Source organism: Phacochoerus africanus, chromosome 1 (genome assembly GCF_016906955.1).
Source record: "Phacochoerus africanus isolate WHEZ1 chromosome 1, ROS_Pafr_v1, whole genome shotgun sequence".
Classification (NCBI taxonomy): domain Eukaryota; kingdom Metazoa; phylum Chordata; class Mammalia; order Artiodactyla; family Suidae; genus Phacochoerus; species Phacochoerus africanus.
This window is the reverse complement of record NC_062544.1, coordinates 102,071,353-102,098,144: the sequence shown is the minus strand read 5'-3', so window position 1 is coordinate 102,098,144 and position 26,792 is coordinate 102,071,353. Positions and strand designations below refer to the sequence as shown.

Genomic DNA, 26,792 nt, shown 5'->3' with positions numbered 1-26,792 from the left:
TTTAAAAATAAAATTCAGGAGTTCCCATCGTGGTGCAGTGGTTAACGAATCCGACTAGGAACCATGAGGTTGAGGGTTCGATCTCTGGCCTTGCTCAGTGGGTTAAGGATCCGGCATTGCCGTGAGCTGTGGTGTAGGTTGCCGACGCAGATCGGATCCCTCACTGCTGGTGGCTATAGCTCTGATTAGACCCCTAGCCTGGGAACCTCCATATGCCGAGGGAGCGGCCCTAGAAAAGGCAAAAAGACTAAATAAATAAATAAATAAATAAATAAATAAAATTCAGCGGTTCTAGCAGCTATAAATGTTAAATAGACAAAGAGCTTCCTATCTTCCTTATTTTTACAAGTAAGTTTGACAACCAAATATGTAGACACGTAACTTCTGCTCAACATAAAAGTCCCCAAACATTCCATTTGCTAGACTTCAATTCCTATAAATAAGATGAGCAGTTTCTATGCCTGTACTGATTCTTTAGATTCAAGAGAATTATGCATTATGAGCATAAATTTTCTTTGAGTTTGAATTTCAAAAGAAATTACAGAATTTTAGAATTAGAAGGACTCTCAGATCATCAAGTTCAAACATAAATGTTCTTATGACTTCCATCTGAAGAGGTGTGCAGAAAACATATTTTCCTCATAATTTCAGCTCTACAACAAAGGAGTAATATTCTAGGCTTCAGTGATGCCTTAATAAGACTGCTTGTAGACCCTTCAAGAGGCTTCTACTTCTCATTGAAACACTCACCTTAACATTCACCAATCTGATTGAGACAAGGCAGCATAAGTGGCCTTCATCTTCCCTCACTTCCTCCTTTTGAGAGGCTAGCTGCCTAAGGGTCCCCAGTTTGACTTACTCTGTGCTACTAGGTAATTTTCACTCACAGTCAACCCTCCAATTGCATTTTCCCCAAACCCGTGGAACAGTCAAAGCCAACAAGCAAGCAGGGTATGCAGCCAGACTGGCTTTCTGATGCCATAGAGAATCTGCTGGTGATGTTCTCCAATACCTGCTCTTATGAGCTCTTCAGAGAGCTATGACAGACACCCACCCCAGCAAAGCAGCAACATGCCTATTACAAATATGGTGGCACTTCTAGATCCAGCCACATTCCTGCCTTCACAGAGCAATCTTCAAATATCTTTTAAAGATGCAAACAATTTTTACAAGATAAAAATATTTCTGGATGGAGTTCCCGTTGTGGCGCAGTGGTTAACGAATCCGACTAGGAACCATGAGGTTGCAGGTTCGGTCCCTGCCCTTGCTCAGTGGGTTAACGATCTGGCGTTGCTGTGAGCTGTGGTGTAGGTTGCAGACGCAGCTCAGATCCCGCATTGCTGTGGCTCTGGCGTAGGCCGGTGGCTACAGCTCCGATTCGACCCCTAGCCTGGGAACCTCCATATGCCGCGGGAGCAGCCCAAGAAATAGCAACAACAAGAACAACAACAACAACAAAATATTTCTGGAGATGGACAGTGATGACGGTTGCACAACAATGTGACTGTACTTAAGCCCCGCGGGTACTCCTATCCTCAGTTTCTATCTCAAGTTATTAATAAACAACAAGATAGCTGATTGCAAGCCTAACACTATGATAAAATTTACATGCATAATTTCCTCTAGATATCACAACAGTCCTTAATATAGGAGGCCTGTATTATTCTCATTTTATAGATCTGGAAATTGACATCCAGAGTAGTTACTGAACAAAACTACTCAACCAGCAAATATTAGAGCCAGTATTCAAAGCCACACCTCAACTCACCAAAGCCCAGCTTTTCTGGAAGTGGAATGATATGGAAAAATAAATGATGGCTTTAAATAGCTGTATCTGAGTCCCAGTTTTGATACCTTTCAGATACTAATCTCTCAGCTTCCTCTGTTTCCTCATCTGTAAATAAGGCTAATAAAAATACCTATCCTACCTAACTCATAAGGTTATTGTGAGACTCAAGATGTGAAAGTGCTTTTAAAATCATGAAAAGTTACAGAAAAATAAACTATTAATGGAGGAGATAGAGAAGACTAGAAAATAGCACAGCACAGTGAGACTCTGGAGTCAGAATTCAAGTGTTTGAATCCAAGCTTTGCTATTTCCTAGCTGTGTGACCTTAGGGAAGTTACTTATCTTTTCTGTGCAATGATTTCTTCATCTGTAAAATGAACACAGTAATAGAACCAATTTCAGAATTTTGTGAAGATTAGGAGTTCCTGTCGTGGTGCAGCAGAAATGAATCTGACTAGGAACCATGAGGTTTTAGGTTAGATCCCTGGCCTCCTTCGTGAGTTAAGGATCCGGTGCTGCCATGAACTGTGGTGTAGGCCGCAGATGTGGCTTGGATCTGGCGTTGCTGTGGCTGTGGTGTAGGCTGGCAGCTGTAGCTCTGATTGGACCCCTAGCCTGGGAACCTCCACATGCCAAGGGTGCGGCCCTAAAAAGCAAAAAAGCAAAAAATAATTTTGTGGAGATTAAATGAATTCATTTTAAATGCTTAGAACAATATTTGTCATATAGTAAGCACTCAAGTGTTGGACACTAGAATGCTACTCAATTTTGTAAATGAAGCATTACATCCAAAAAGAGTTAAAATACCTAGTGACAGTACAAAAAGAGCCAAAAACATACTGGTGTTTTCTCCCCTTACAGAATTCTGGGTAAATCCCTCCAGTTTTGAAAATAAACATTTTGAGTTGTTTCAATTTTCAACTAAAACTATGTGGCTTCTAAAATACTTCATTTTGGTAAATACTTAAGATCACTGTAAAGTGTTATCCACTACTTCATTCTTAAGTATCTTTTACCTTTTTATCTAAAAATACCTCACTGATTTTTTTAAAGCAATTTTGTTAGTGTTATCCCAATTTTGTCATTAGTTTTTAGGTAACTCTTTTCTGCCACAAATATCCTCCTACAAAATTTGACTTCTAATTCAAAAGCTGAGTAGTTTATAAAAGGAAAAACGTAACAATGAGCTAGATCCAAAAAAAGACTGTGTAATATGTCAAGAGGAAATAGCAATAGTCCTAAATGAGTTATTTACTAAGAATAACAAAGAGGAAGTGATGAGGGAATATTCTCACCTAAAGAATACAATTTTAAAATGCTCTGAGCAATTCTAGCACCATGTTAGTACATAGTCAGGTCTGCAGCTACAGAAAGAACCTCAAATACAGTGGACTCCTCACTAAGAAATTACATTTGGGAGTTATGTTACATTTCCAATATGCAAGAGGAAATGCTGGCAGAGATTCAATAGGTGGCACCCCTTTCCTTTTTGTTGAGTTGTAAACAAAGCAAAACAAGAGGCTTCAGAAACTCTATTACTAGCTAAAAATTAAACATAAAAATTCCACTGCAGTATTTCAAAAACAGCTAAGACACTGAATCTGAGAATATACCAAATAAGGACTGTTTCTGTCAACAGTTATACAGTGCTTCCTGGGATACATTACTGCAGAGCCTAATGAGCATTTTAATAATACAGTTATCATACCTCCAACATTCTAATTAAGTTTCAATAATGAAGATTAATTATAAATTTTAAAAGAAAAGAACAAGTACCTGGAAGTCAAATAATTCACAAAAATAAAATTAAAAATTAATCTTAATTGAGTTGAATAAATAGCCAAGTAAAGACAGAGTAACTGTATTTTATTCCAATAAAGTATTTTAGAGGCCACATATAACATCTTATTTATAGGAAGCATTCTGAAACCAGTTCAATGAATGAATGTCTATATAAATATAGCATTTTTACAACATTCTTCTCTGTTTAACTCAGTGTTGAGAGGAGTTTCCCAGACATACCTCTCTGGCAATGCTACTCAAAGCTTCATCTTCTGCAGAAAATCGGTCTTTCACAGGCGTCCTTTTCCTTCCAGAACCAGGAGTCCCCATCTTGTCTTCTTAATAGTCTTTTAACTGTGAAAAGGAACTGCACTGTTTTCAGCCCTAAAATAAAAACAAATAGAATGTGGGAAGTTTCTCTTTATGCAGTTTTAATGCTCATTTATACTTTTAACATAGAGAAATTATATTTATTGTTTATGGATAAAGAAATTGGTCACCACTTTTTCCTCCATTATCAACTTATTCCAATAAATTTTAAAATAATTAAATTTATACTAATTACTAGAGTTCCCGTCATGGCTCAGTGGGTTAAGAACCCGACTAGTATCCATGAGGATGAAGGTTTCAATCCCTGGTCTCACTCAGTGAGTTTAAGGATCCAGCATTGCTGTGAGTTGTAGTGCAGGTCATAGTCAGATCCCTGGTTGCTGTGGCTATGGCGTAGGCCAGCTGCTGCAGCTCCAATTTGACCCCTAGCCCGGGAACTTCCAAATGCCACTGGTGTGGCTCTAAAATGAAAAAAAAAAAATTTTATACTAATTACTAAACTTAACTCTTTTTACCATGCTACCTACCCTCAGCAACCTGTGACAACGTATTATAATATCAGTCTCAGAAAACTGATATTTCAGTAGTTTAAAATTACTACAAATATTTTTTTTTTCAGTAGTTTAAAATTACTACAAATATTTTTTTTTTCAGTAGTTTAAAATTACTACAAATATTTTTTTTTCTTTCTTTCTATGGGCACACCCATAACATATAGAAGTTCCCGGGCTAGGGGCTGAATTGGAGCTGCAGCTGGCCTACACCACAGCCACAGTAACACTGGATCTGAGCTGAGGCTGTGATGGACACTGCAGCTCACGGCAGTGGCGGATCCTTAACCCCCTGAGTGAGGCCAGGGATCGAACCACGCCCTCATGGGTAACAGTCAGGTTCTTAACCCACTGAGCCACAGTGGGAACTCCCACTACAGATATTTCTTTTCTTTCCTTCTTTTTTTTGTTTTTTGTTTTTTAGGGCAGCACTTGCAGCATATGGAGATTCCCAGGCTAGGGGTTGAATTGGAGCTCCAGCTGCTGGTTTATATCACAGCCATAGCAACGCCAGATCCAAGCTACGTCTGCGACCTACACCATAGCTCGTGGCAACATCAGATCCTTAACTCAACGAACAAGGCCAGGGGTCAAACCTGCAACCTCATGGTTCCTAGTCGGATTCGTTTCTGCTGCACCACGATGGCAATTCCTTCCTACAGATATTTCTAAAACCTATTTCCATTCCAGAGTGAAAAACATTTCAGAAAAGCCATCCAGCCTAAAACTGAAAGCACATATTTAAGAAAACTTAATATAGAGCCTTAAAACTACAAAGGTAAGGTGGCTTTTTAGTAAAATTTAAGGAATGATTCACTTACACTATTATTAAATTAAAAAGAAAAAAAACCCATGAAAGTTCATTTTGCAATTAGCAATAACCAACACCATCTAGGCAACAAATTCTGAGTTTCTGCTATTGCTAGGTAGGCACTATGGGAGATGCCAAAGATACAGTGATGAGCAAAACAGCGATGTCATAGGCCAATGACTAAGACTATATCTATGAATCTATTATTATTGTTATTATTATAAAATAGATGTATTTTTACAAAAGAGAGAAGAAAAATTCATCTCCCAGGATTAAATACCAAGGATGATAAAGACCATCTAACTTTTCTAACACATGGTGTTTGAAACTACAGATGCTCTTGAGAGAATGCATCCCAATTTACATGACCTCCTTCTCTCCCATACACATTCCTGAGAAGTACAACTCATTTAGTGAAATATCCATTAACTTGATTTTTTCCCTAGCTTTAACAAAATAAACTGGTGAATGTTCACTATACATTGAGTCACGCACACAAAAAAATCTCAAATTTGTCCAAATAGAATGAACTATATTAAAAGTATAAGTGACTTGAATGTATTGGGATTTACTTGATTCAAGCAAAATAAAACAGAACCACTTAATCCACTCTTACAAAGAAGTTCTCTCCAAAGAAAATTCAGGCCACTCCCTTCTTAGCTGACACCATTTTTTATTTCCACAGAGCTGGCTTGTTAGGTTTGTCACTGAGAATGAAGACTGATAATAGTTTATTATTCTGCCATAGAAAATATATCTGTATATAAGGATTCATTTAAATGGAAAAGGAAGGGGAAAAGAATGTATATCTGAAGGCAGCAGCTGATCATGCACAAGTCTACAAATAACAAATGCTGGAGAGGGTGTGGAGAAAAGAGAACCCTCCTACACTGTTACAGGGAATGTAAATTGGTACAACCACTATGGAAAAACAGTATGAAGGTTCTTTAGAAAATTAAATATAAAAGTACCATATGATTCAGCAATCCCACTCCTGGGCATATATCCAGACAAAACTTTCATTCAAAAAGATACATGCACCCCTATGTTCACTGCAGCACTATTCACAATAGCCAAGACATGGAAACAACCTAAAAGTCCATCAACAGATGAATGGATTACAAAGATGTGGTACTATACACAATGGAATACTATTCAGTCACAAAAAAGAACAAAAATTCGACGTTCCTGTCATGGCTCAGTGTTTAACAAATCCAACTGGTAACCACGAGGTTGAGGGTTTGATCCCTGGCCTCACTCAGTGGCTTAGGGATCCTGCGTTGCTGCAGCTGTGGTGTGGGCTGGCAGCTGCAGCTGTGATTAGACCGCTAGCCTGGGAACCTCCATGTGCCGTGGGTGCAGCCTTAGAAAAGACAAAAAGACCAAACAAACAAAAAAAAATAATAAAAATAATAATGCTAATTGCAGCAACAAGGATGCAACTAGAGATTCTTATACTAAGTAAGTCAGAAAAGAAAGACAAACAACATATCACTTACATGTGGAATCTAAAATATGGTACATATGAACCTACCTACAGAACAGAAACAAGACTCACAGACAAGGAGAACAAACTTGAGGTTATCAATGGGGAGGGGAGGGAGTGAGATGGAGTGGGAGTTGGGGTTAGTAGATAACAAACTACTACATTTAGAATGGAAACAATGAGGTCCTGCTGTATAGCAGAGGGGGCTATATTCAATCAGTTGTGATAGAACATGATAGAAGATAATATGAGAAAAAGAGTATATATATATATATATATATATATATATATGACTGGGTCACTTTTCTGTACAGCAGAAATTGACAGAACATTGTAAATCAATTATAAAACAAAATTAAAAAAACAAAGGTCTTTCACCTATTTAACAGTAATGCTGTACAAATATTAGTCACTCACTGAGAAAAAAAACAGCATGTGACACAAAGTTCCTTTTTAGACTAGAGTGACAATTTAGCTGTAGTATCGTCCAATATTTGTCCTTCAGCCAACTTTCCAAGTACTTGTTGAAAGACATTTCACAGAAGCAGCATACAGAAACATAGGCATTTTCTAATTCCAGACACACAAAAGTAATTACAGAAGAAAAATAGTTGGCTGCAAGTGTAGCAAAAATTTAACATTATTTTCTTCAGGAAGATGAGATTATGGGTGCGTTTTTTTTTTTCTTTTTGATTCTCTAAAATTCCAGTAGCATTGAGAGAAAAAGAGATGCATAAATAAATAATAAATAAATAAATTCATATCAAAGAATAAACTGGCCCCAAAGTAGATGACACCTAAATTAGGCACAATATGCTACACAGCTGAGACCTACTATCTGAAACCACTGGCAGTGGCACTCTTTTTTTCTTAAGATTTTTATTTTTTCTATTATAGTTGATTTACAATGTTCTGTCAATTTCTGCAGTACAGGATAGTGGCCCAGTCATACATAAATACATATACATATATATATATATACACACACATATTACATATATACATACACACACACACACACACACACATTCTTTTTCTCACATTATCCTCCATCATCTTCCGTCACAAGTGACTAGATATAGTTCCCTGCATTATACAGCAGGACCTCATTGCTTATCCACTCCAAATGCAATAGTTTGTAACTACTAATCCCAAACTCCCAGTCCACCCCACATAAACAACTTATACAACCCAATGGCCAAAAAACCAACAACCCAACTGAAAAATGGGCAAAAGAACTGAATGGACATTTCTCCAAAGAAGATATACAGATGGCCAACAGGCACATGAAAAGATGCTCAACATCACTAATTATTAGAGAAAAGAAAATCAAAACTACTCTGAGGTACCACCTCACACCATTTAGAGTGGCCATCATTAACAAGTCAACAAACAACAAATGCTGGAGAGGATGTGGAGAAAAGGGAAGCCTTCTTCACTGTTGGTGGGAATGTAAATTGGTACAACCACAGTGGAAAACAGTACAGAGGTTTCTCAGAAAATTATATATAACTACCATTAAGACCCAGCAATCCCACTCCTGGGCATATATCTGGTGGCCCTCTTCTGAAAGTGGAATTTCTTTCTCCTCTTTCCCCATAATCCATTTTCCTTCCTTCTCAATTAACACTGTCTTAGCCCTTATAGCTGCCTGGATATTCCTAGCACACAGATTTACATAAAGAATTATCTTTTATTAAAAATGCCTAAGAAACAAACTGGTTCAACAAGCTCCAAGCTAACCAGCCCTGAGAGAAAGATAACAGCAAAAGGGACAGAGGCACAGGATAGCAGCAGGAAATGGAAACAAATTCCTGTCTTCCTTGTCCTCCTTGACCTATCTGCAAGGGTACCCAAGTGTTTATGTGTATGACTGGCCAGGTTTTGTCACCTTTTTCATTTGTACATGAGAGACAGATCAACCATTATCTATTCCAAAAAACAATCTAGTGCTTTTCAAGAAACATATACTATTTGTATTCTGTAAACACTCATTAATGTTAGAAAAACGGAAAGTATTCAGCTCCTATGCCTCTATCTTCTAATAATTCCAGAACACTCTCCATCAGTGATGAGGGAAACCTTAAAAGAAATAAGATTTCCGGCACAGCCAAGAGAAAACTACTTTTCAACAAAATGACAAAGATATAGACCCACCAAAGGTAACCTCAAATAAATTATGTCCAGTTTCTGGTTCTAAAGGACTTTCAATAAGTTTCTATTACAAGGAGGTTTTCTCAAGAATACTTTTCTTAGGGAGCCATGTTAATTTCTTTCAGCTTTTCCTTAGTGCTATCAACCAAACAAGAGCTAAATGTTTACATCCACTGACAAGAACAAAACTGCCTACATTTTTGTGTAAGTCCTTTACCCAATGTCAAGCTGATTTTCCCCAGATGGTTTCATCAGTAAGTATTTGTCTACCTAAGGGAAAGAAAGGATGCTGTGCAATATAAATCCTCTAAAATGGATACATCAATAAGGCTTTATCTTCTCCAATGAGCTTTGACGGTAATACATTTCTGAAAAATAGGCTTTTTGCCATATTAAATGGCATTTCAATCATGATATTGTTCACTCTAGTAAGAACAGAGTATCAGCAAGCCATATTCTAAATACAGCACACTTAGATAGTTCTATCTGAATCCTGACAGTTGCAATTCCCTCATATCTAAATATTTCATCATAGAGAACTCAAAATATTGGCATGTCTTTTTTTTTCTTTCTTTTTTTTAGGGCTGCACCTGTGGCATATGGAAGTTCCTAGGCTAGGGGCCCAACTGGAGCTGCAGCTGCCGGCCTATACCACAGCAACACCAGATCCAAGCCACATCTGCGACCTACACCGCAGCTCATGGCAACTCCAGATCCTTAGCCCACTGAGCAGGGCCAGAGACTGCATCCTCATGGATACTAGTAGATTTCGTTACCCCTGAGCCACAATGGGAACTCCAAAATATTGGCTTAAGCCTTTGTCAGCGTTGTCATTAGTTAGCCCTAGTCTGTACAATAAAACATTTGGTAGTTTATTCATAAGCACATCCCAGGATGGGAATGGCACCTGAACTAAAAGAGTTGGTGTGACTGTAGTTGTTGCCAATGGACAAGATTTAAAGTGAAAGGATGCTGAGTTCAGTTGGTTGCATGACCAGTTGCTGCTTTGCCCTTCCCACTGCTCAAGCCTTCATTTCTTCACCTAGAGAACAGACACAACTGTCAAACTATCTCACACAGCTAATATGAGGTTCAAGTGAATTATATAAATGCAAGCACTTAACCACAAATCACTCCAGAAATGTTCAAAGTGTCTTGAATTAACAAAGCTCTTTGACATACTTAGCTTATGAAGTTGACAAAAGGGCAATCTTAGCCTTTCTCTATAATTTCATTTTTATTTATTTATTTATTTGGTCTTCTTGTCTTTTTAGGGCTTCACCCTCGGCATATGGAAGGTCCCAGGAAAGGGGTCTAATTGGAGCTGTAGGTGCTGGCAACGCCAGATCCTTAACCCACTGAGCGAGGCCAGGGATCGAACCCTCAACCTCATGGTTCCTAGTCAGATTCCGCTGCTCCAAGACAGGAACTGCTATAATTTCATATTTTTAACTAAACAAAAGTATCCTCAAATTATTTCTTCCAGCATGCATCATGTGATATTATTGGTCATGCTAAGAATTTTTGATAACGCATGGAATAATATGGGAAAAAATGTCTTTAACAATAATCATTATACTATAGCACATTTACATAATAAAAACAAAAAGAAAAAAGAAAATTTTAAGGTACTTTGTGATACTCAAAATCTTTTTTTTGAAAATCAAAATGAATACATGAGTTTTGGGAGCATGGCATTATAATGAATGTTAGTTCCTTTATTATAACTTATTAGAGCCCAAGTGACTTAGGAGGAAAGATATAGGTTATTAAATGGTAACACCTGTGCATATCTTTCTACATAAATTCCACCTTGAAAGAAAAAGGCCTCTATACAAAGACTGACCTCTAGTCAATGATGCACATGCTAAAATATTTAGGGTTGAAGTACAGTGCTACTTGCTACTTTGAAATGCATCCAAAGTGAAAAAGATAGAGTAATGGAGAGATAGAGGAATGGATAAATGAATATATAGGTGACAATATTAATAGGAGAATCTAGGTGGTAGGTACATGAGTGTTCAGGTTTCTTTCAACTTTTTTTATATGTTTGAGGATTTTTATAATAAAAGTATTAGAAAAGAAGTAATTGGTTGAGAAAGGTAGATAACTAAGTGAACAAAAAGGCATGGGAACTGGGAATTACAGTTTGATTTGAAATGAAAAAGGAAGGCCGAGGTCCCTGCTGTGGTGCAGTGGGTTGATGATCTGGCTTGTCCCTGTGGCCTTGCCAGTTCGATCCCAGTCTGGTGACAGTGATTTAGGGATCAGGGCAAGTTGGCACAGCTGTGGCATAGCCCAGGGATGGAGCTCGGATTTGATCCCTGGTCAGGGAGCTTCCATACGCTATGGGTACGGCCGAAAAAGGGGGGGGGGGAAGGGAGAGATAATCACAGTATAGAAGAATATAGAAGAATAGTTATGTATACTTTAAAAAGACTACGGGAAAAGGAGAGAACAGGAATTCCTAGACTTAAAGAGAACAAAATGGAGGGGGAAGGGTAAAGGGTAAGAGAGAGGGAGAGGGAGAGAAAGGAAAAAGGAAGGGAGGGAAGAAAGGAGAGAAGGGAAGGATTATAGTTAAAGACATAAATTCTGCAAATAACTAGATAAGACCACTACATAAAATGAATAAATCATTAACAGAACCTACAAAAAGGAACAAAGGTACATCTAGAAGTTGAAACAAAGTAAAAAATGAAAAAAATACATATGAGGCAAAAAATATATGAGGCAAAACTGGAGGGCCTGGCAGAATAAGGCAAGGTAGATGCTAAACACAAACTAAATCTCAGGAAAATTTTAGAACCCCTATGGTTAATTAAAGGTCATTGTTTATAAAATATAATGCCTATAAAGGGTCAATGAGAACTTGTATAATCACATCTTCTACTTCTACATTCAGTAGTCCTAAGAATATTCAAAAATGTTTTTTTAAGTCTCATATTTTGAATACATAGTATTCTTGTACATCCAACGGAACTGATGTTTCCATTTCCTCTTTTCATAAGATGACATGCCAGTGGTGCCTTTCCTTCCTTGCTAACAATGTTATTCAATAAATGAACTCTAATGCTATGTTCAACATGATTTATAATACAAATTCATCAACTGTGCAGAACCTAAATTAGGAAGATGTACTCTTACCAACAACTGCATTCTCAGTAGGCCCTAAGAAGTAAACCATTTTCTAGTACCATTCAAATGTGCTCCATTCTCTATACCTTTTAAAATATCGCTTAAATGTATGGTCGTATATTCACAGAATGGAAGGAAAGGGAGACAGAATATTACATATTGCTTTAGATAGGTCAGACTTAAAAGTGTGAAATAAAGCAGAAAACAAGAAAATAGAAGAAGTACTAGGATTAACAACAGAAGCTCAGATGGCAAAAGAACAAAGATAAAACCAAAAAATGAGAGAGAAATGTGAAAGTATGCAATAAAGATATGATTTTTATGTAATTAACATGAGATTCTAAAATTAGGAAATTTTCATAAATCATATACCTTTAATTTTTCCCTTTCCAACAAATATCTACATAAGACCACTACATTTGCAAGGAGCTATGTACATAGTAATCACCGCTTTGTAAGTAGGCAAAAGACTACAATGGGAAAATTAAAATGGTAAAGAAGTCAGAGATAAAGTACTTATACTACTTCCACATATCCTTTCTTAATGGTGTTCTCTGAAGAACAAAAGTTTTTATTTTGAGGAAGTCAATTCACTTTTAATTTTATTTTATTGCAAGGCCTTTGGTGTCATAGCTGAGAAAGCAGTGCCTACCCTAAGGTGACAAAGATTTACTCCTATTTTTTCCTCTAAGAGTTTTATAGTTTTAGCCCTTACATGATCCATTCTCAGTTTTTTTATATGGTGTGATTCAGGGATCCAACTTCATTCATTTCCAAGTGGATATCTACTTTTCCCAGTACCATTTGTTAAAAAGACAATTCTTTCCCTCAATAAATCATCCCAGTACCCTTGTTAAAAACCTATTGACTGTAAAAGTAAGAGTTTATTTCTAAACCTTTTCAGTTCTATTCCATTGATTGATATGTATATCCTTATGCCAATATCACACTTTTTTTTTTGTCTTTTTGTTGTTGTTGTTGTTGTTGCTATTTCTTGGGCCGCTCCTGCGGCATATGGAGGTTCCCAGGCTAGGGGTTGAATCGGAGCTGTAGCCACCGGCCTATGCCAGAGCCACAGCAACGCGGGATCCAAGCCGCATCTGCAACCTACACCACAGCTCACGGCAACACCGGATCGTTAACCCACTGAGCAAGGGCAGGGACCGAACCCACAACCTCATGGTTCCTAGTCGGATTCGTTAACTACTGCGCCACGACGGGAACTCCCACACTGTCTTGATTACTATAGCTTTGCAGTAAGTTTTAAAATTAGGAAGAACGAGTCCTCCAACTTTGTTCTTCTTTAAGACTGCATTGCCTATTTTGGGCACCTTATCATTCCATACAAATTTTAAGAAAGGCATGACTATTTCTGCATCAAAAATAGATATGGCGGGGAGGGTGGCAGGCATTTTGATAGGGATTGCACTGAATCTATGGATCAATTTGGGGAGTACTGCCATCTTAACAACATTAAGATTCCAAACCATGACCATGAGATGTCTTGCCACTTATTTAGGTCTTCTTTAATTTCTTTCTAAAATGTTTTCTGATTTTCAATGAAATTCTTTTATTAAATTTATTCTCATACCACATTTTAAAGATATAAAAATTCCTATAAAGTGTAAAATGCTTCAGAAATATAACTGACAGCAAAAAAAAAAAAAAAAATCTGAAATCACAATAGCAAAAGAAGTCATAAATCAAAATCAGAAGTAAATCCCCCTGGCTAAAGTTAATCTTAGTTGAGCCACAGGTGGATGGGTAGGTGGGTGGGGGATTGCACATTTTCAAACACAAATCTAATCCAACACCAGACCTACATACTTAGTGAGAAGGCATTTTTTTTCTTTCTATTTCCAACTAACTAGATATGTAGCAACATTAAAAAGAACTATTAAGTCCTCTTACTGAACTGTACGAGAGTGTGTTTTCTTTCTGATACATGTGGAATTACTACTGAAATACTTCCTTCATGAAAAGAAATGAAAATCAAAATCTGATAGAAGCATGTAGCTAACTCTGCCACTAATAATAAAATAGAAGGAACCAGAATTAAGTTCCAAAGGGCAAAATCAATGGCCTTAGACCTTAAGTTCTCCTTCTGATTGCAGATGGATTCTATTGACAATATTCCTATTGACTCTATTGTAATAGTAACAAACACAAAACTTAGAGCATAATGCAACAAAAGAAAAAAATTACATGCATAAAGAATTATTTTGATTAGTTTTTTAAGGCTACTAATTTTTTGAAATACAGTTGATTTACAATATTGTGTATTTTAATTATGTTTTAATCTATAGTAAAAAAAAAAAAAACCCAGAAAGCTGAGTATGACCCAAACTGACAACAGCCAGTTAACATGATACAATAAATTGTGGTGTTAGAAAACGCATGGGAAACAAGCAAAGACAGGAACAAGTTTAATATCATGCCCATAAGGTATAAAATAATGACAAAATGGCATGTAAAGCATGACTGAAAATATATAAATATATGCTACATATATTTTCATAAAATATATAAAATTCTGTAAACATAAATAATAAATGGCAACGGCAATAATGTAAAAAAAAAAAAAAAGAATTTGCTTTTTTCTTAAGCTTTATATAATGTTGATAATCACCTTACCAAAAACTGATTTAAGCTAAAGGCTGCAATTCCGGGGCTATTTCACAGTATGAAAACTTGTCACTATATTAATAAGCTGGTAAGGGGGAAAGATTCATTTAGCTTGTCAGAGCAACTGCAAAGTAGGACTATAAAAATTTATGTTGATCATCTCTGGTAAAACCATAATTTTTAATAGATTTCACATCAACCAACACTCTTATGGATCTAATGAAATTCTAAGTAAATGAAAAACACATTGATAATTTTAAAAAGAGTTAACACCATTAGACTAACTTTAAAATGTAATAAAATTAAAACTCTGACTCAAATCGACAGGTCAAAATTAGACCAAAGAAGTAACCATAAATGTCCTGTAAAGTCTTGGGGGGGAAAAAAAAATCAACGTTCAAGCCTGTTATTTATTTATTTATTTATTTGTCTTTTTGCCTTTTCTAAGGCCGCTCCTGCAGCATATGGAGGTTCCCTGGCTAAGGGTAGAATCGGAGCTGTAGCCGCCAGCCTACACCAGAGCCACAGCAATGCAGGATCCGAGCCGCGTCTGCAACCTACACCACAGCTCACAGCAACACCGGATCCTTAACCCAATGAGCAAGGCCAGGGACCGAACCCGCAACCTCATGGTTCCTAGTCGGATTCGTTAACCACTGAGCCACGACAGGAACTCCTGTAAGTTTTTATTAACAGAGAAAAATTCTTGAAAATTTTTGGGTTTCCCTGAAGACCTCTATAATTCCTTCCACTATGTAACTCACCGACTAGGAAAAAAAAAAAAATAATGGTGACATGATGTACTTTGATATCAGAAATGAAGATGTCAACATTTTCCTTCTCTCGAGCCACACTGTTCAGGTTTGTGTAGCTTAAACCTATCTTAGATAGAAAGACAAAATTTTGCCCTAAAAGGGTAGGCAAGATAACGATTAGGCTCATAAAAGGAAGAAGTCAACAAGATATAATGTGACACAAGTACAGGAGTTCCCGTTGTGGCGCAGTGGTTAACAAATCCGACTAGGAACCATGAGGTTGCAGGTTCGGTCCCTGCCCTTGCTCAGTGGGTTAACGATCCGGCGTTGCCATGAGCTGTGGTGTAGGTTGCAGGCGCAGCTCGGATCCCACGTTGCTGTGGCTCTGGCCGGCCGGTTGCTACAGCTCCGACTGGACCCCTAGCCTGGGAGCCTCCATATGCTGTGGGAGCAGCCCAAGAAATAGCAAAAAGAAAAAAAAAAAAAAAAGAAATCACTAATAAAATAACCTCCCAGAAGTAAGGACATGAGTTGCCAGATTCAAAGTGCCTACAGAATGTGCAACTCAAGTCCTGAGTCCACACCGAGGTATTCCATAGTGATATACGATAGTTAATTTCAAACATAGGGGAACAGATGATTTTATAAGCTTCTAGGGGTGGAAAAAAATCAGGTTACACGTAAAAGGATTAACAATTAGAATGGCTTCAGTATTTTTTTTTTTGTCTTTTTAGGGCCGCGGCATATGGAGGTTCCCAGGCCAGGGGTCCAATCGGAGCTGTAGCTACCAGCCTATGCCAGAGCCACAGCAACACGGGATCTGAGCCACGTCTAGGATCTACACCACAGCTCAAGGTAACACCAGATCCTTTACCCACTGATCGAGGCCAGGGATCGAACCCGCAACCTCATGGTTCCTAGTCGGATTCGTTTCCACTCTGCCACAACAGGAACTCCTAGAATGGCTTCAGTCTTTCAAAACAAAAGCAATTATGGCAACAAGAAGACACTAGAATGATGCCTTCAAGTTCATGAAAGAAAATTACAGACAACCTGTAAGCAGCCTATGCCCAGCCATACTGTTCTATTCTCATACTTGAGTATTAAAGACACTTCAGACATGCCAGTTCTCAAAAATTTACCTCTTTTACACCCTTTGTTAATAAGTTATTAGAAGACGCATCTCCTCAAATAACCAAAAGGGAGAGAATTTAGCATACAGGGAATAAATTCAACACAGAAGAGGCAAAGTGGACTGATCCCCAGCAAGGGTTATAGACATCCCAGGAAGAAAGCTACAGATGGAAGCAATGTGATTCAAGAGACACAATAGAGGGCTGTCACCACCCACATCCCCACAGCCATTGAGACTTCTTTTTAATGAGAGCTGAGCTGGTCTAGGTCTTTATCTGAATTTAGTCAGTGTTGACCCCATGTTGATGAAGTTCCCGGTGTCCCATCCCTGTCTGCCTAGATTGGCTGAGGACATACGTTACACTACAGATATATTTTGCTTTTACCTATTCCTAATGGCTAGAGCATGAAGAGCTTAGAAAGAGCAGTGTACTTCCCCAACCATATTTCTTCCAGGTATTTAGTACCTTGTAGAGACTTCAGCTCTGCCAGGTGCCCTGACTGTGATGAGTTTTATGGTTTCCCAGGACTCATCAGCAAACTTTCCCAAGGACTTAACAGACCAGACTCAAGGAAGTCACTGTTCAGCTTATCTTCTCCTGCGAGCCTTCATTTAAACAGTGGTAATATGGACTTTTCTGTTCATCACTATGTTTATACTTGCCATTTAGTTTTTCAAAACTGTTGAAAAAATGATACTGCTTAAGGTTACATACTATGGTAGAAATTGGCCTTCTGTTCACCAAGTCATTTCCCTTTATTGCCCATGGCTATGCTGTATTTCACAATCTTTCTTGCATTAAGTGCAGCCATTTGACTGAATTCTGGCCAAAGTTGACAGATGTATTAGTCCAGGCCCATCAAACTTTCCATGGAATCTACCATATTCCCTCTCTTTGCCCTTGAATCTGCCAGCCAGATGCAGAGAGCTCAGTGAAAAGTGTGAAAGTCTCTGAGCCTCAGGGAACAGCAGAGTCACTAGATGAAAGGAGCCCGAGTCCCAGGGTGACTTTGTGGAATCAACAACTCCTTTGCCAGTGCTTTCCAACTCACAGAAGAGAAACAGGCTTTAACATGTTAAACCACTGAAACTTGGGGGTTGTTTGTTAGAGTAGGCTAGCCTAATTTGACTGACAGACACAAAAAGTTGATCAAACTGTTGTTTCTCAAAATTAAACCACATATTGATTAGGAATACACATTTAAAGAGAGATCTGGGACTGCAGGGTTAAGCAGAGAATGGTCCCAAAAGAGTGATTAACATGTAAAATGGGATTATAATTACCTGGAGGGGAAAAAGATGCCATTTGAGGTTATTTACAAGAAACTACCAGGATACTGTAATGTTCAATTTCTTGGCCTATGTAGTGAGACTGCAGATGCTCATTTTATTATTCTTCCTGAAACCTTTTTGTTTTCTATTTATCTATACATACTTCACAAGTAAACCACTAATTATTTTGCTCAAAATCAATTAGAAAGAGTAGACACTGAAAAAATCTGTCGGAGCATTTAGGAAAAATAAGACAAGGGTTCCCTGGTGGTTCAGTGGGTTAAGGATCTGGTGTAGTCACAGCTGTGGTGTGGGTTTGATTCCTGGCCCACAAACTTTTGCAGGCTGTGGGTATTCCCCCCCCCCAAAAAAAGAAAACTGAGCTCAAAAAAAAGAGGCAACTCTCAGAGTTCCCGTCATGGTGCAGCGGAAACAAATCCGACTAGGAACTATGAGATTGCAAGTTCAATCCTTGGCCTTGCTCAGAAGGTTAAGGATCTGGCATTGCCATAGCTGCGGTGTAGGTCGCAGACAAGGCTCGGATCCTGTGTTGCTGTAGCTGTGGGTAGGCCAGCAGCATCTAAAGACACTCTTATTTTAAGTGTACATATATGTTTTTTACACAAAAATGGGTTCATAGGAGTTCCCCTTGTGGCTCAGTGGTAACAAACCCAACTAATTATCCATGAGGATGTGGGTTCAATCCCTGATCCCACTTAGTGAGTTAAGGATCCAGTGTTGCCATGAGCTGCAGTGTAAGGCCACAGATTTGGCTCAGATCGGCGTTGCTATGGGGGGGGCATAGGCCAGCAGCTGCAGCTCCAATTTGACCCCTTAGCCTGGGAACCCCCATATGTTGTGTGTGTGGCCCTAAAAAAAAAAGAAAAAAAAGGTTTATAAGACATGTGCTATTTTGTAACCATCTATAGCAGACAGACTCTTAAGGTGGCCACCCCACCATGTGCCCTCACTCTTGCTGTTCACATCTTTGTGTAAATACTTCCCCAAGAATGTAGGCAGAACTTAAAACTTGTTTCTACCAACAAAATATGACAATGGTTATTGTCATATTTTATTCCCATGACTATGTTACATTATATAATACCATCTAGCTAACAGACAAGCTGTAGCTGGATGGCTTGATGAACCTCTCATACTGGGAAACACCAAAGAGTCAAGAAGTTCATGATGCCTCTCAAGGCCAAAAGCAGCCTTTAGGACCTTGAAGATAGTCTCTAGATGACCAAGCAACTTCCAGCAAGCAAAAAGCCTCAGTTATAAAACCACAAGAAAATTAAATCTGCCAAAAACCTAAGTGAGTTTGGAAGCAAATTTTTCCCCAGTTAAGCCTTCAGGTGAGAATTCAGCCTAACCAACACCTAGATTGAAGCCTCATGAGACCCTAAGCAGAGGACTAAGTTCAACAGTGCTCAGACTCCTGCCTCAGAGAAACTATAGGATAATAAGTGTATGCTGGAGTTCCCGTCATGGTGCAGTGGTTAACGAATCTGACTAGGAACCATGAGGTTGCAGGTTCAATCCCTGGCCTTGCTCAGTGGGTTAAGGATCCGGTGTTGCTGTGAGCTGTGGTGTAGGTTGCAGACACGGCTCAGATCCCGTGTTGCTGTGGCTCTGGTGTAGGCTGGAGACTACAGCTCCAATTCGACCCCTAGCCTGGGAACCTCCATATGCCACGGGAAGCAGCCCTAGAAAAGAAAAAAAGACAAAAAAAAAGTGTATGCTGTTTTAAGTTGCTAAATTTGTGTACTTTGTTACAACACATACAATTTTAAACAATGGATACAAGCTTTTAAAACCATGGATGAATGAATTCAGCAAAGTTGTAGGGATATAAAACCAACACAAAACATCAGTTGCATTTCTCTACACTAACAATGAACAAAGCAAGAAGGAAATTGAGGAAACAACACTGAAAAAGACAGTCTCTTCACCAAGTGGTGCTGGCAAAACTGGAAAGCTGCATGTAAATCAATGAAACTAGAACACACCCTCATACCATGTACAAAAATAAACTCAAAATGGCTTAAAGACTTAAACATGCGACATGACACCATAAAACTCCTAGAAGAGAACAGAGGCAAAATATTCTCTGACATTAACTGTACAAGTGTTTTCTCAGGTCAGTCTCCCAAGGCAAAAGAAATAAATACAAAAATAGGAGTTCCTAACATAGCACAGCAGAAATATATCCAACTAGGAACCATGAGGTTGTAGGTTCAATCCCTGCCCTAGCTCAGTGGGTTAAGGATCTGGCATTGCCATGAGGTGTGGTGTAGGCTGCAGACGCAGCTTGGATCTGATGCTGCTGTGGTATAGGCCAGCAGCTGTATTTCCAATTCAACCCCTAGCCTGGGAAGCTCCACATGCTGAGGGTGAGGCCCTAAAAAGCAAAACAAAACAAAAAAAAACAAAAACAAACAAATGAACCCCCAAATGGGACCTAATCAAACTTACAAGCTTTTGCACAGCAAAAGAAACCAGTTTTAAAAAATGAAAAAAACCTCTGGAATTGGAGAAAATTGTTGCAAACAATGCAACTGACAAGGGCTTAATGTCCAAACTATACAAATAATGTATACAACTTAACAACAACAACAAAAAACAAACAACCCAATCAAAAAATAGAGACAATCCAGCAATCCCAATTCTGGGCATATAGCCAGACAAAACTGTAATTTAAAATGATACATGCGCCCCTATGTTTATAGCAGCACTATTCACAATAGCCAATACATGGAAACAACCTAAATGTCTGTCGATGGAACAATGGATTAAGAAGATGTGATGCATATAAACAATGGAATACTATTCGGCCATCAAAAAGAATGAAAGGATTGCATGGATGCAGCTAGAGATTATCATACTAATTGAAATAAGTCAGAAAGACAAATACCATATGATATCACTTATACGTGGAATCTAAAATATGGCACAAATAAACCTATCTACAAAACAGAAACAGACTCACAGACATAGAGAAGAGACTTGTGGTTGCCAAGGGGGAGGAGTTTGGGGTTAGTTGATACAAACTATCACATTTAGAATGTATAAGCAACGAGGTCCTACTGTATAGCACAGGGAGCTATATCCAGTCTCTTGGGAGAAACCATGATGGAAGGTAATATAAGGAAGGGAATGTGTGGATGTATGTCTGAGTCACTTTGCTGTACAGCAGAAATTGGCACAGCACTGTAAATCAACTATAATAAAATAAATAAATAGAAGTTCCCACTGTGACACAACAGGATCTGCACCATTTCTACAGCATCAGGACACAGGTTCAACCCCTAGCATAGTGTAGTGGGTTAAAGGACCTGGCATTGCTGCAGCTACAGTGTAGGTCACTACTGCAGCTCGGATCTGATCCAAGCCCAGGAACTCCATATGCTATGGGGCGACAAAAAAAGAGACAGACAGACAATAAAGATCTTTTAGGAGTTCCCGTCGTGGCGCAGTGGTTAACGAATCCGACTAGGAACCATGAGGTTGCAGGTTCGGTCCCTGCCCTTGCTCAGTGGGTTAACGATTCCGGCGTTGCCATGAGCTGTGGTGTAGGTTGCAGACGCGGCTCGGATCCCACATTGCTGTGGCTCTGGCGTAGGCCGGTGGCTACAGCTCCGATTCAACCCCTAGCCTGGGAACCTCCATATGCCACGGGAGCGGCCCAAGAAATAGCAACAACAACAACAAAAAGAAAAAAAGAAAAAAAAAATCTTTTAAAAAAGGAAAAGAAAGAAAACGCCATTTACAAAAGTAAAAAAAGGATAAAATACCAGGATAAACTTAACCAAGAAGGCAAAAGATCTGTACAATGAAAACTACAAAATGTTATAGTTTTAACAATGTAGTTTAACATTAAGGAATTAAAGGAGCTACGAAAAAATAGAAAGTCACTTCCTAGGAGTTCTCATTGTGGAGCAGCGGAAACAAATCCGACTAGGAACCATGAGGTTGTGGGTTTGATCCCTGGCCTTGCTCAGTGGGTTAAGGATCCAGTGTTGCCATGAGCTGTGGCGTAGGCCAGACCCTACAGCAGCTCCAATTAGACCCCCCAGCCTGGGAAGCTCCACATGCCACAGGTGGGGCACTAAAAAAAGACAAAAAAGTCACTTCCTGTTCATGGACTGGAAATGTTAGTATTGTTAAAATGTCAGTACAACCCAAAGAAATCTACATATTCGATGCAATCATTATCAAGTCCCAGTGATTTTTTTTGCAAAAGTAGAAAAACTTATCCTAACATTAAAACTCCTATGGAATCTTAAGGGATCTCAAATAGCCAAAACAATCTTGAAAAAGAAGAACAAACTTACTAGAAACTTACTAGAAAGCTACCGTAACCAAAATTATGTGTTACTGGCATAAAGAGAGACACATAGACCAACTAGAATGTAACAGACGCCCCCAGATAAAGCTGGCATATATGGCTAAATGATTTTCAACAAGGGTGTCAAGATCAGTCAATGGGGAATGGACAGTCTTTTCAACAAATGGTGGTGGTAAAACTGGATATTCATATACAAAGGACTAACTCCTTAGTAGGTCAAACAAATAAATACAAGAGCTAAAACTGTCCTTACACAAAAAGCTTCCTAACACTGGATTTAGTGATGGTTTCTTGGACATGACATCAAAAGCACAGGCAATAGGAGTTCCCGTCGTGGCGCAGTGGTAACGAATCCGACTAGGAACCATGAGGTTGCAGGTTCGGTCCCTGCCCTTGCTCAGTGGGTTAACGATCCGGCGTTGCCGTGAGCTGTGGTGTAGGTTGCAGACGCGGCTCGGATCCCGCGTTGCTGTGGCTCTGGCGTAGGCCGGTGGCTACAGCTACGATTCAACCCCTAGCCTGGGAACCTCCATATACCAGCGGGAGCGGCCCAAGAAATAGCAACAACAACAAAAAAGACAAAAGACAAAAGACAAAAAAAAAAAAAAAAGCACAGGCAACAAAAGAAAAATTAGATAAAGAGAACTTCGTCAAAACTTAAAACTGTTGTTTGCTAAAGGAAACTATCAAGAGTAAAAAAAGCAACCCATGGAATAGGAGAAAATATTTGCAAATCATATCTGATAAGGGATTAATATCCAGAATATATGGAGAACCCCCAAAACTCATCAACAACAAAACTCAATTCAAAGATAGTCAAATGACTTGAAAAGATATTTCACCAAAGATGATACACAAATAGCCAACAAGCACATGAAAAGATGTTCAACATCACTAATCATTAGGGAAATACAAGTCAATGAGATAGCACCTCACACCCATTAGAATGGCTATTATTTAAAAAAAAAGAAAGAAAAAAAGAGAAGTAAGTGTGTCAAGGATGAAGAAATATTAGAACACTTGTACACTGTAAAATGGTGCAGCTGCTCTTAAAAACGGTAGGGCAACTATTCAAAAGATTAAACACGAGATTACTACATGGCCCAGCAATTCTACTTATGGATATACACCCAAAAGAAATGAAAGCAGGAATTCAAACAGATATTCACTTGTGTTCAGAGCAGCACTATTCACAATGGCCAAAAGGTAGAAACAACCCAAATGTCCAACAACAATCAAATGGATAAGCAAAAAACAAACAAAAAATCTATATCTATATATAATGAAATATTATTCAGCCTTGAAAAGGAGTGAAATTCTCATAGATGCTACAGTATGGATGAACCTTGTGGACATTAAGCTAAGGGAAATAAACTACTTTTAAAAAGACAAATACTATATGAGTCCACTTATCTAAAGTACCTAGAGTAGTCAAATTCACAGGGACAGAAGGTAGAATATGGATACCAGGAGCTGTGGTAAATGAAGATTATTGTTTAAGGAGCACAGAGTTTGCATTTGGAAGGATGAAAAAGTTTTGGAGGTGGATGGTAGTGATGGCTGGACAACAATATGAATGTACTTAATACCACTGAACTGTGTACTTCAAAATGTTGAAAATGGTAAATTTTATGTTATGTATATTTTAACAATTACAAAACCATCTGGGTAGAGAGCAAAGGATGAGTGTAGTAAGAAAGGAGGACAGCAGCCCTCTCATTTCCTTGACTTATCCACTTAGAATGATATCCTGATTGGGGAAAAATCATCTAATTTAAATCTAAAATAGATTCTTTTCTACTTTTAATCCTATAATCCTTGGATCATTTAACTGAAATACTTTTTTTTTTAAAGCAACATGGAAGCTTACTAATTATATTGTAATTATACAATAAATAACACAATAAATTATAATAAATACAATAATTATATTGTTTGTTATAATAAATGATTAAACCATTTAACAGAGAAATAACTATTTTAACATCCTAATCCTCTATACACAGTGTACTCTTAGAAACCAGATGTCAAAAAACTGCTCCTAGCTGTTAAAATGTTTCTATTGAAGAAAGTGGGAGATGTAGAAAGAATAACAAACTGATCAGAATAAACGACTTAAAAGTTAAATTTGTTTCCTAAAGGAGTAAAGACATTTTATATCAAAACTAGTTAAAATTTTGATGTTCATAATGAAGGTTTCAAATTGAAAACAATGGACAAAGATAACTATGATTTCTAAAGAAGGGTTTTAATAATCCACTTCTGAGAAAATAAAAATACCCTGATAAGCACTTGTACTCCAAGGTTTTCCCAACCTCTTTTCCGCTCTCTCCCCTCTGCTCTGTTCTAATCTCACTTTTTTTTTGGAGGAGGAGGGGAAGGCTGAGATAGAGAAGGGTTATAAGATAAGGCAATAAACCAGATAATAGGAGTAAGAGATGAGAGAAAAATACTTCAATTATATTTTCCTCACACTGAATACTAAACACATCATCATCATCAAATGCTAACAATCCAAATGGCTGAGGTCAAGGAAAAACTCAGTTTCCTCAAATGAAAAGAAACCAGCTACAGGTTTTGCATCTATGAATTAATAAGTCTGTATGCCAAATTCTTCAAACAACCTCTGCCACATGGCTGCAGATAAATATGGTGACATGAACCTTGATCAAAAAAGTGGAGCACTAAACTCTTTAACAGCTTTTTAGCCTAAGAAGTGAGATCAGTTGGAGAACTTCAAACTCAAGCACTTTACTAAGTACAGAAACACCAAGGTTTTCATAAGAAGGCACATGGTACAGAAAGGCAGCTATGCTGGTACACAGCATCTGATAATAACCAAGAGTTTGAAGAGATAACTTCTTGATATTACACATATTACTGTACAGGTCTATGGGAAGAAGAGAATGAGAATTTGGGAAGAAGCTAATTTCTCTGTTTAATCAAAATAATCCTGTAAAATAGCCCATCCTTCCCAGTGTCCTTTTGACCCCAATGACAAGTGTGAAGGTCTTAGAATTAAGCTGCTATTTCAACTCGGGACATGGCCTCCTATGTGGGTAACAGTAATGTTTTTCCCCTGTTGTTAAAACATTTGACTGATCCTTGCCAAAAAGTCTCAGAACCAGACATGACATCAATATTGGTACAATCCTGTGCTCCTCCTTGTGCACATTTTTCTAAAATGCTATCCTCATTAGTTTTCCTTAATCGTGCTCATTTCTTTAAAAGGGAAGACAAAAAAATAAAACAAAACTGGATCCTAGGATATGCACGCTAAGCACATTTTCACCCCAAAACTTAGCCTTAATCTTCTGATGGCAAATGTCCTTTAAATGCTCCCTCTTCTGTGGCTGCCACTTTTCCTAAACCGCAGGCCTTCCTTACTTGCAGCGGGGCCAGGACAGAGTGTGGTTATATGGTAGGTTCTGTCAGGCGAGCTTTGACAAGGCCTCAAAATAGACTCTGGGCACCAGCCAGGGAAACGGCCACTCACAAGTTCCAACTTCATCCTCATATGTTAGTCCCCCAGCACTTCTTTTTTCCCTCTCATTTTAAAAGGACAAAGACTCCTGAACCTCCTTCTGGTCATGAGTGAGCTGTATAACACTGAAATTAGAAGCATAAACCTCCCTTATTCTGCTCACAAGCACTTTTACAGTATAAAGACTGAATCAGTACCTACTTTCTGCCCTGAGAAATTAATCCATCAATGGCACTCTGGTTTTCAAAAGGACTTTTGGATCTCAAACTCCACAGAGGTTTATTTTATTATGAATAAACTATGATGCAAAAGATAAAGGAAGACAGAAGGTGGGCCATTATTTCCCATGTGACTAATAATAGAGCAGAAGACTTCTTCAGGGCAAGAAGTGAAACTATATACAATGTTTTTAATTGATACTGGTCATAAAATCCTACAACAATCAGGCTACTACAAAAAGCACTCATTTAACTAGTATTACCAAACATAAACGAAGTAGTTCATCTATAACGACACAGCCTCTAAGGTATGGTATTATTACCCTTACCAGTACAAATAAAATTATCCAGCTGTCACCCCAAAATGCTTAAAATTACCTTATAAGATATATTTAAGTATATATTTTAAATTATAAGGAAGATAAAGAATACATAGTAATTAAAAGTTTTTTCCCCTCTTTCTACAAGGTTAGGAAAAAAGTTAACTACTGTTATAAAATCCCAATATACATTTGAAATACTTTTTAAATTTCACAATTTAAGTCCCAACCTTGAAATCACATTTTCAGAAATAGATTCTGTATACACACTTAGGCACTAGTGCAGAGTTCATTATAGCCATGCTAGTAGAAGCTAAAAACCACCCAGTCTATTAATAGAGAATGTTAAATTATGGAAAATGAACAAGTTATGGTTCATCTACACTAGGCAAAACATCGAATCTTTTTAAAAAATTAGATGGACATATGTGCTAATACAGAATGATCTCTAAGACATATCAAGGGTAAGAATAAGAATAAAAAGTACAGGATATTTCTTCTAAACCTCTATGATTACAAATGTAAGAGAAAACTTGCAGTGGGATACACAGGAAACCATTAAGAGTGGTTGCTTGGATTAAGGGGGGAGGAAAA

General features: G+C 38.1%; 1 protein-coding gene across 16 annotated transcripts in view; it reads right to left on the bottom strand.

Annotated features, from left to right (window-relative positions):
- LRRFIP2 (LRR binding FLII interacting protein 2) overlaps positions 1 to 26,792 on the bottom strand; it is a 125,430-nt gene that overhangs the window by 94,556 nt on the left and 4,082 nt on the right. For all 16 annotated transcript variants that reach the window (XM_047770020.1, XM_047770106.1, XM_047770052.1 and 13 more), the window contains exon 2: positions 3,812 to 3,955. In XM_047770020.1, coding sequence (XP_047625976.1) covers positions 3,812 to 3,901 — 90 coding nt within the window. In that variant the 5' untranslated portion in view covers positions 3,902 to 3,955. The remainder of the gene's footprint in view (positions 1 to 3,811; positions 3,956 to 26,792) is intronic.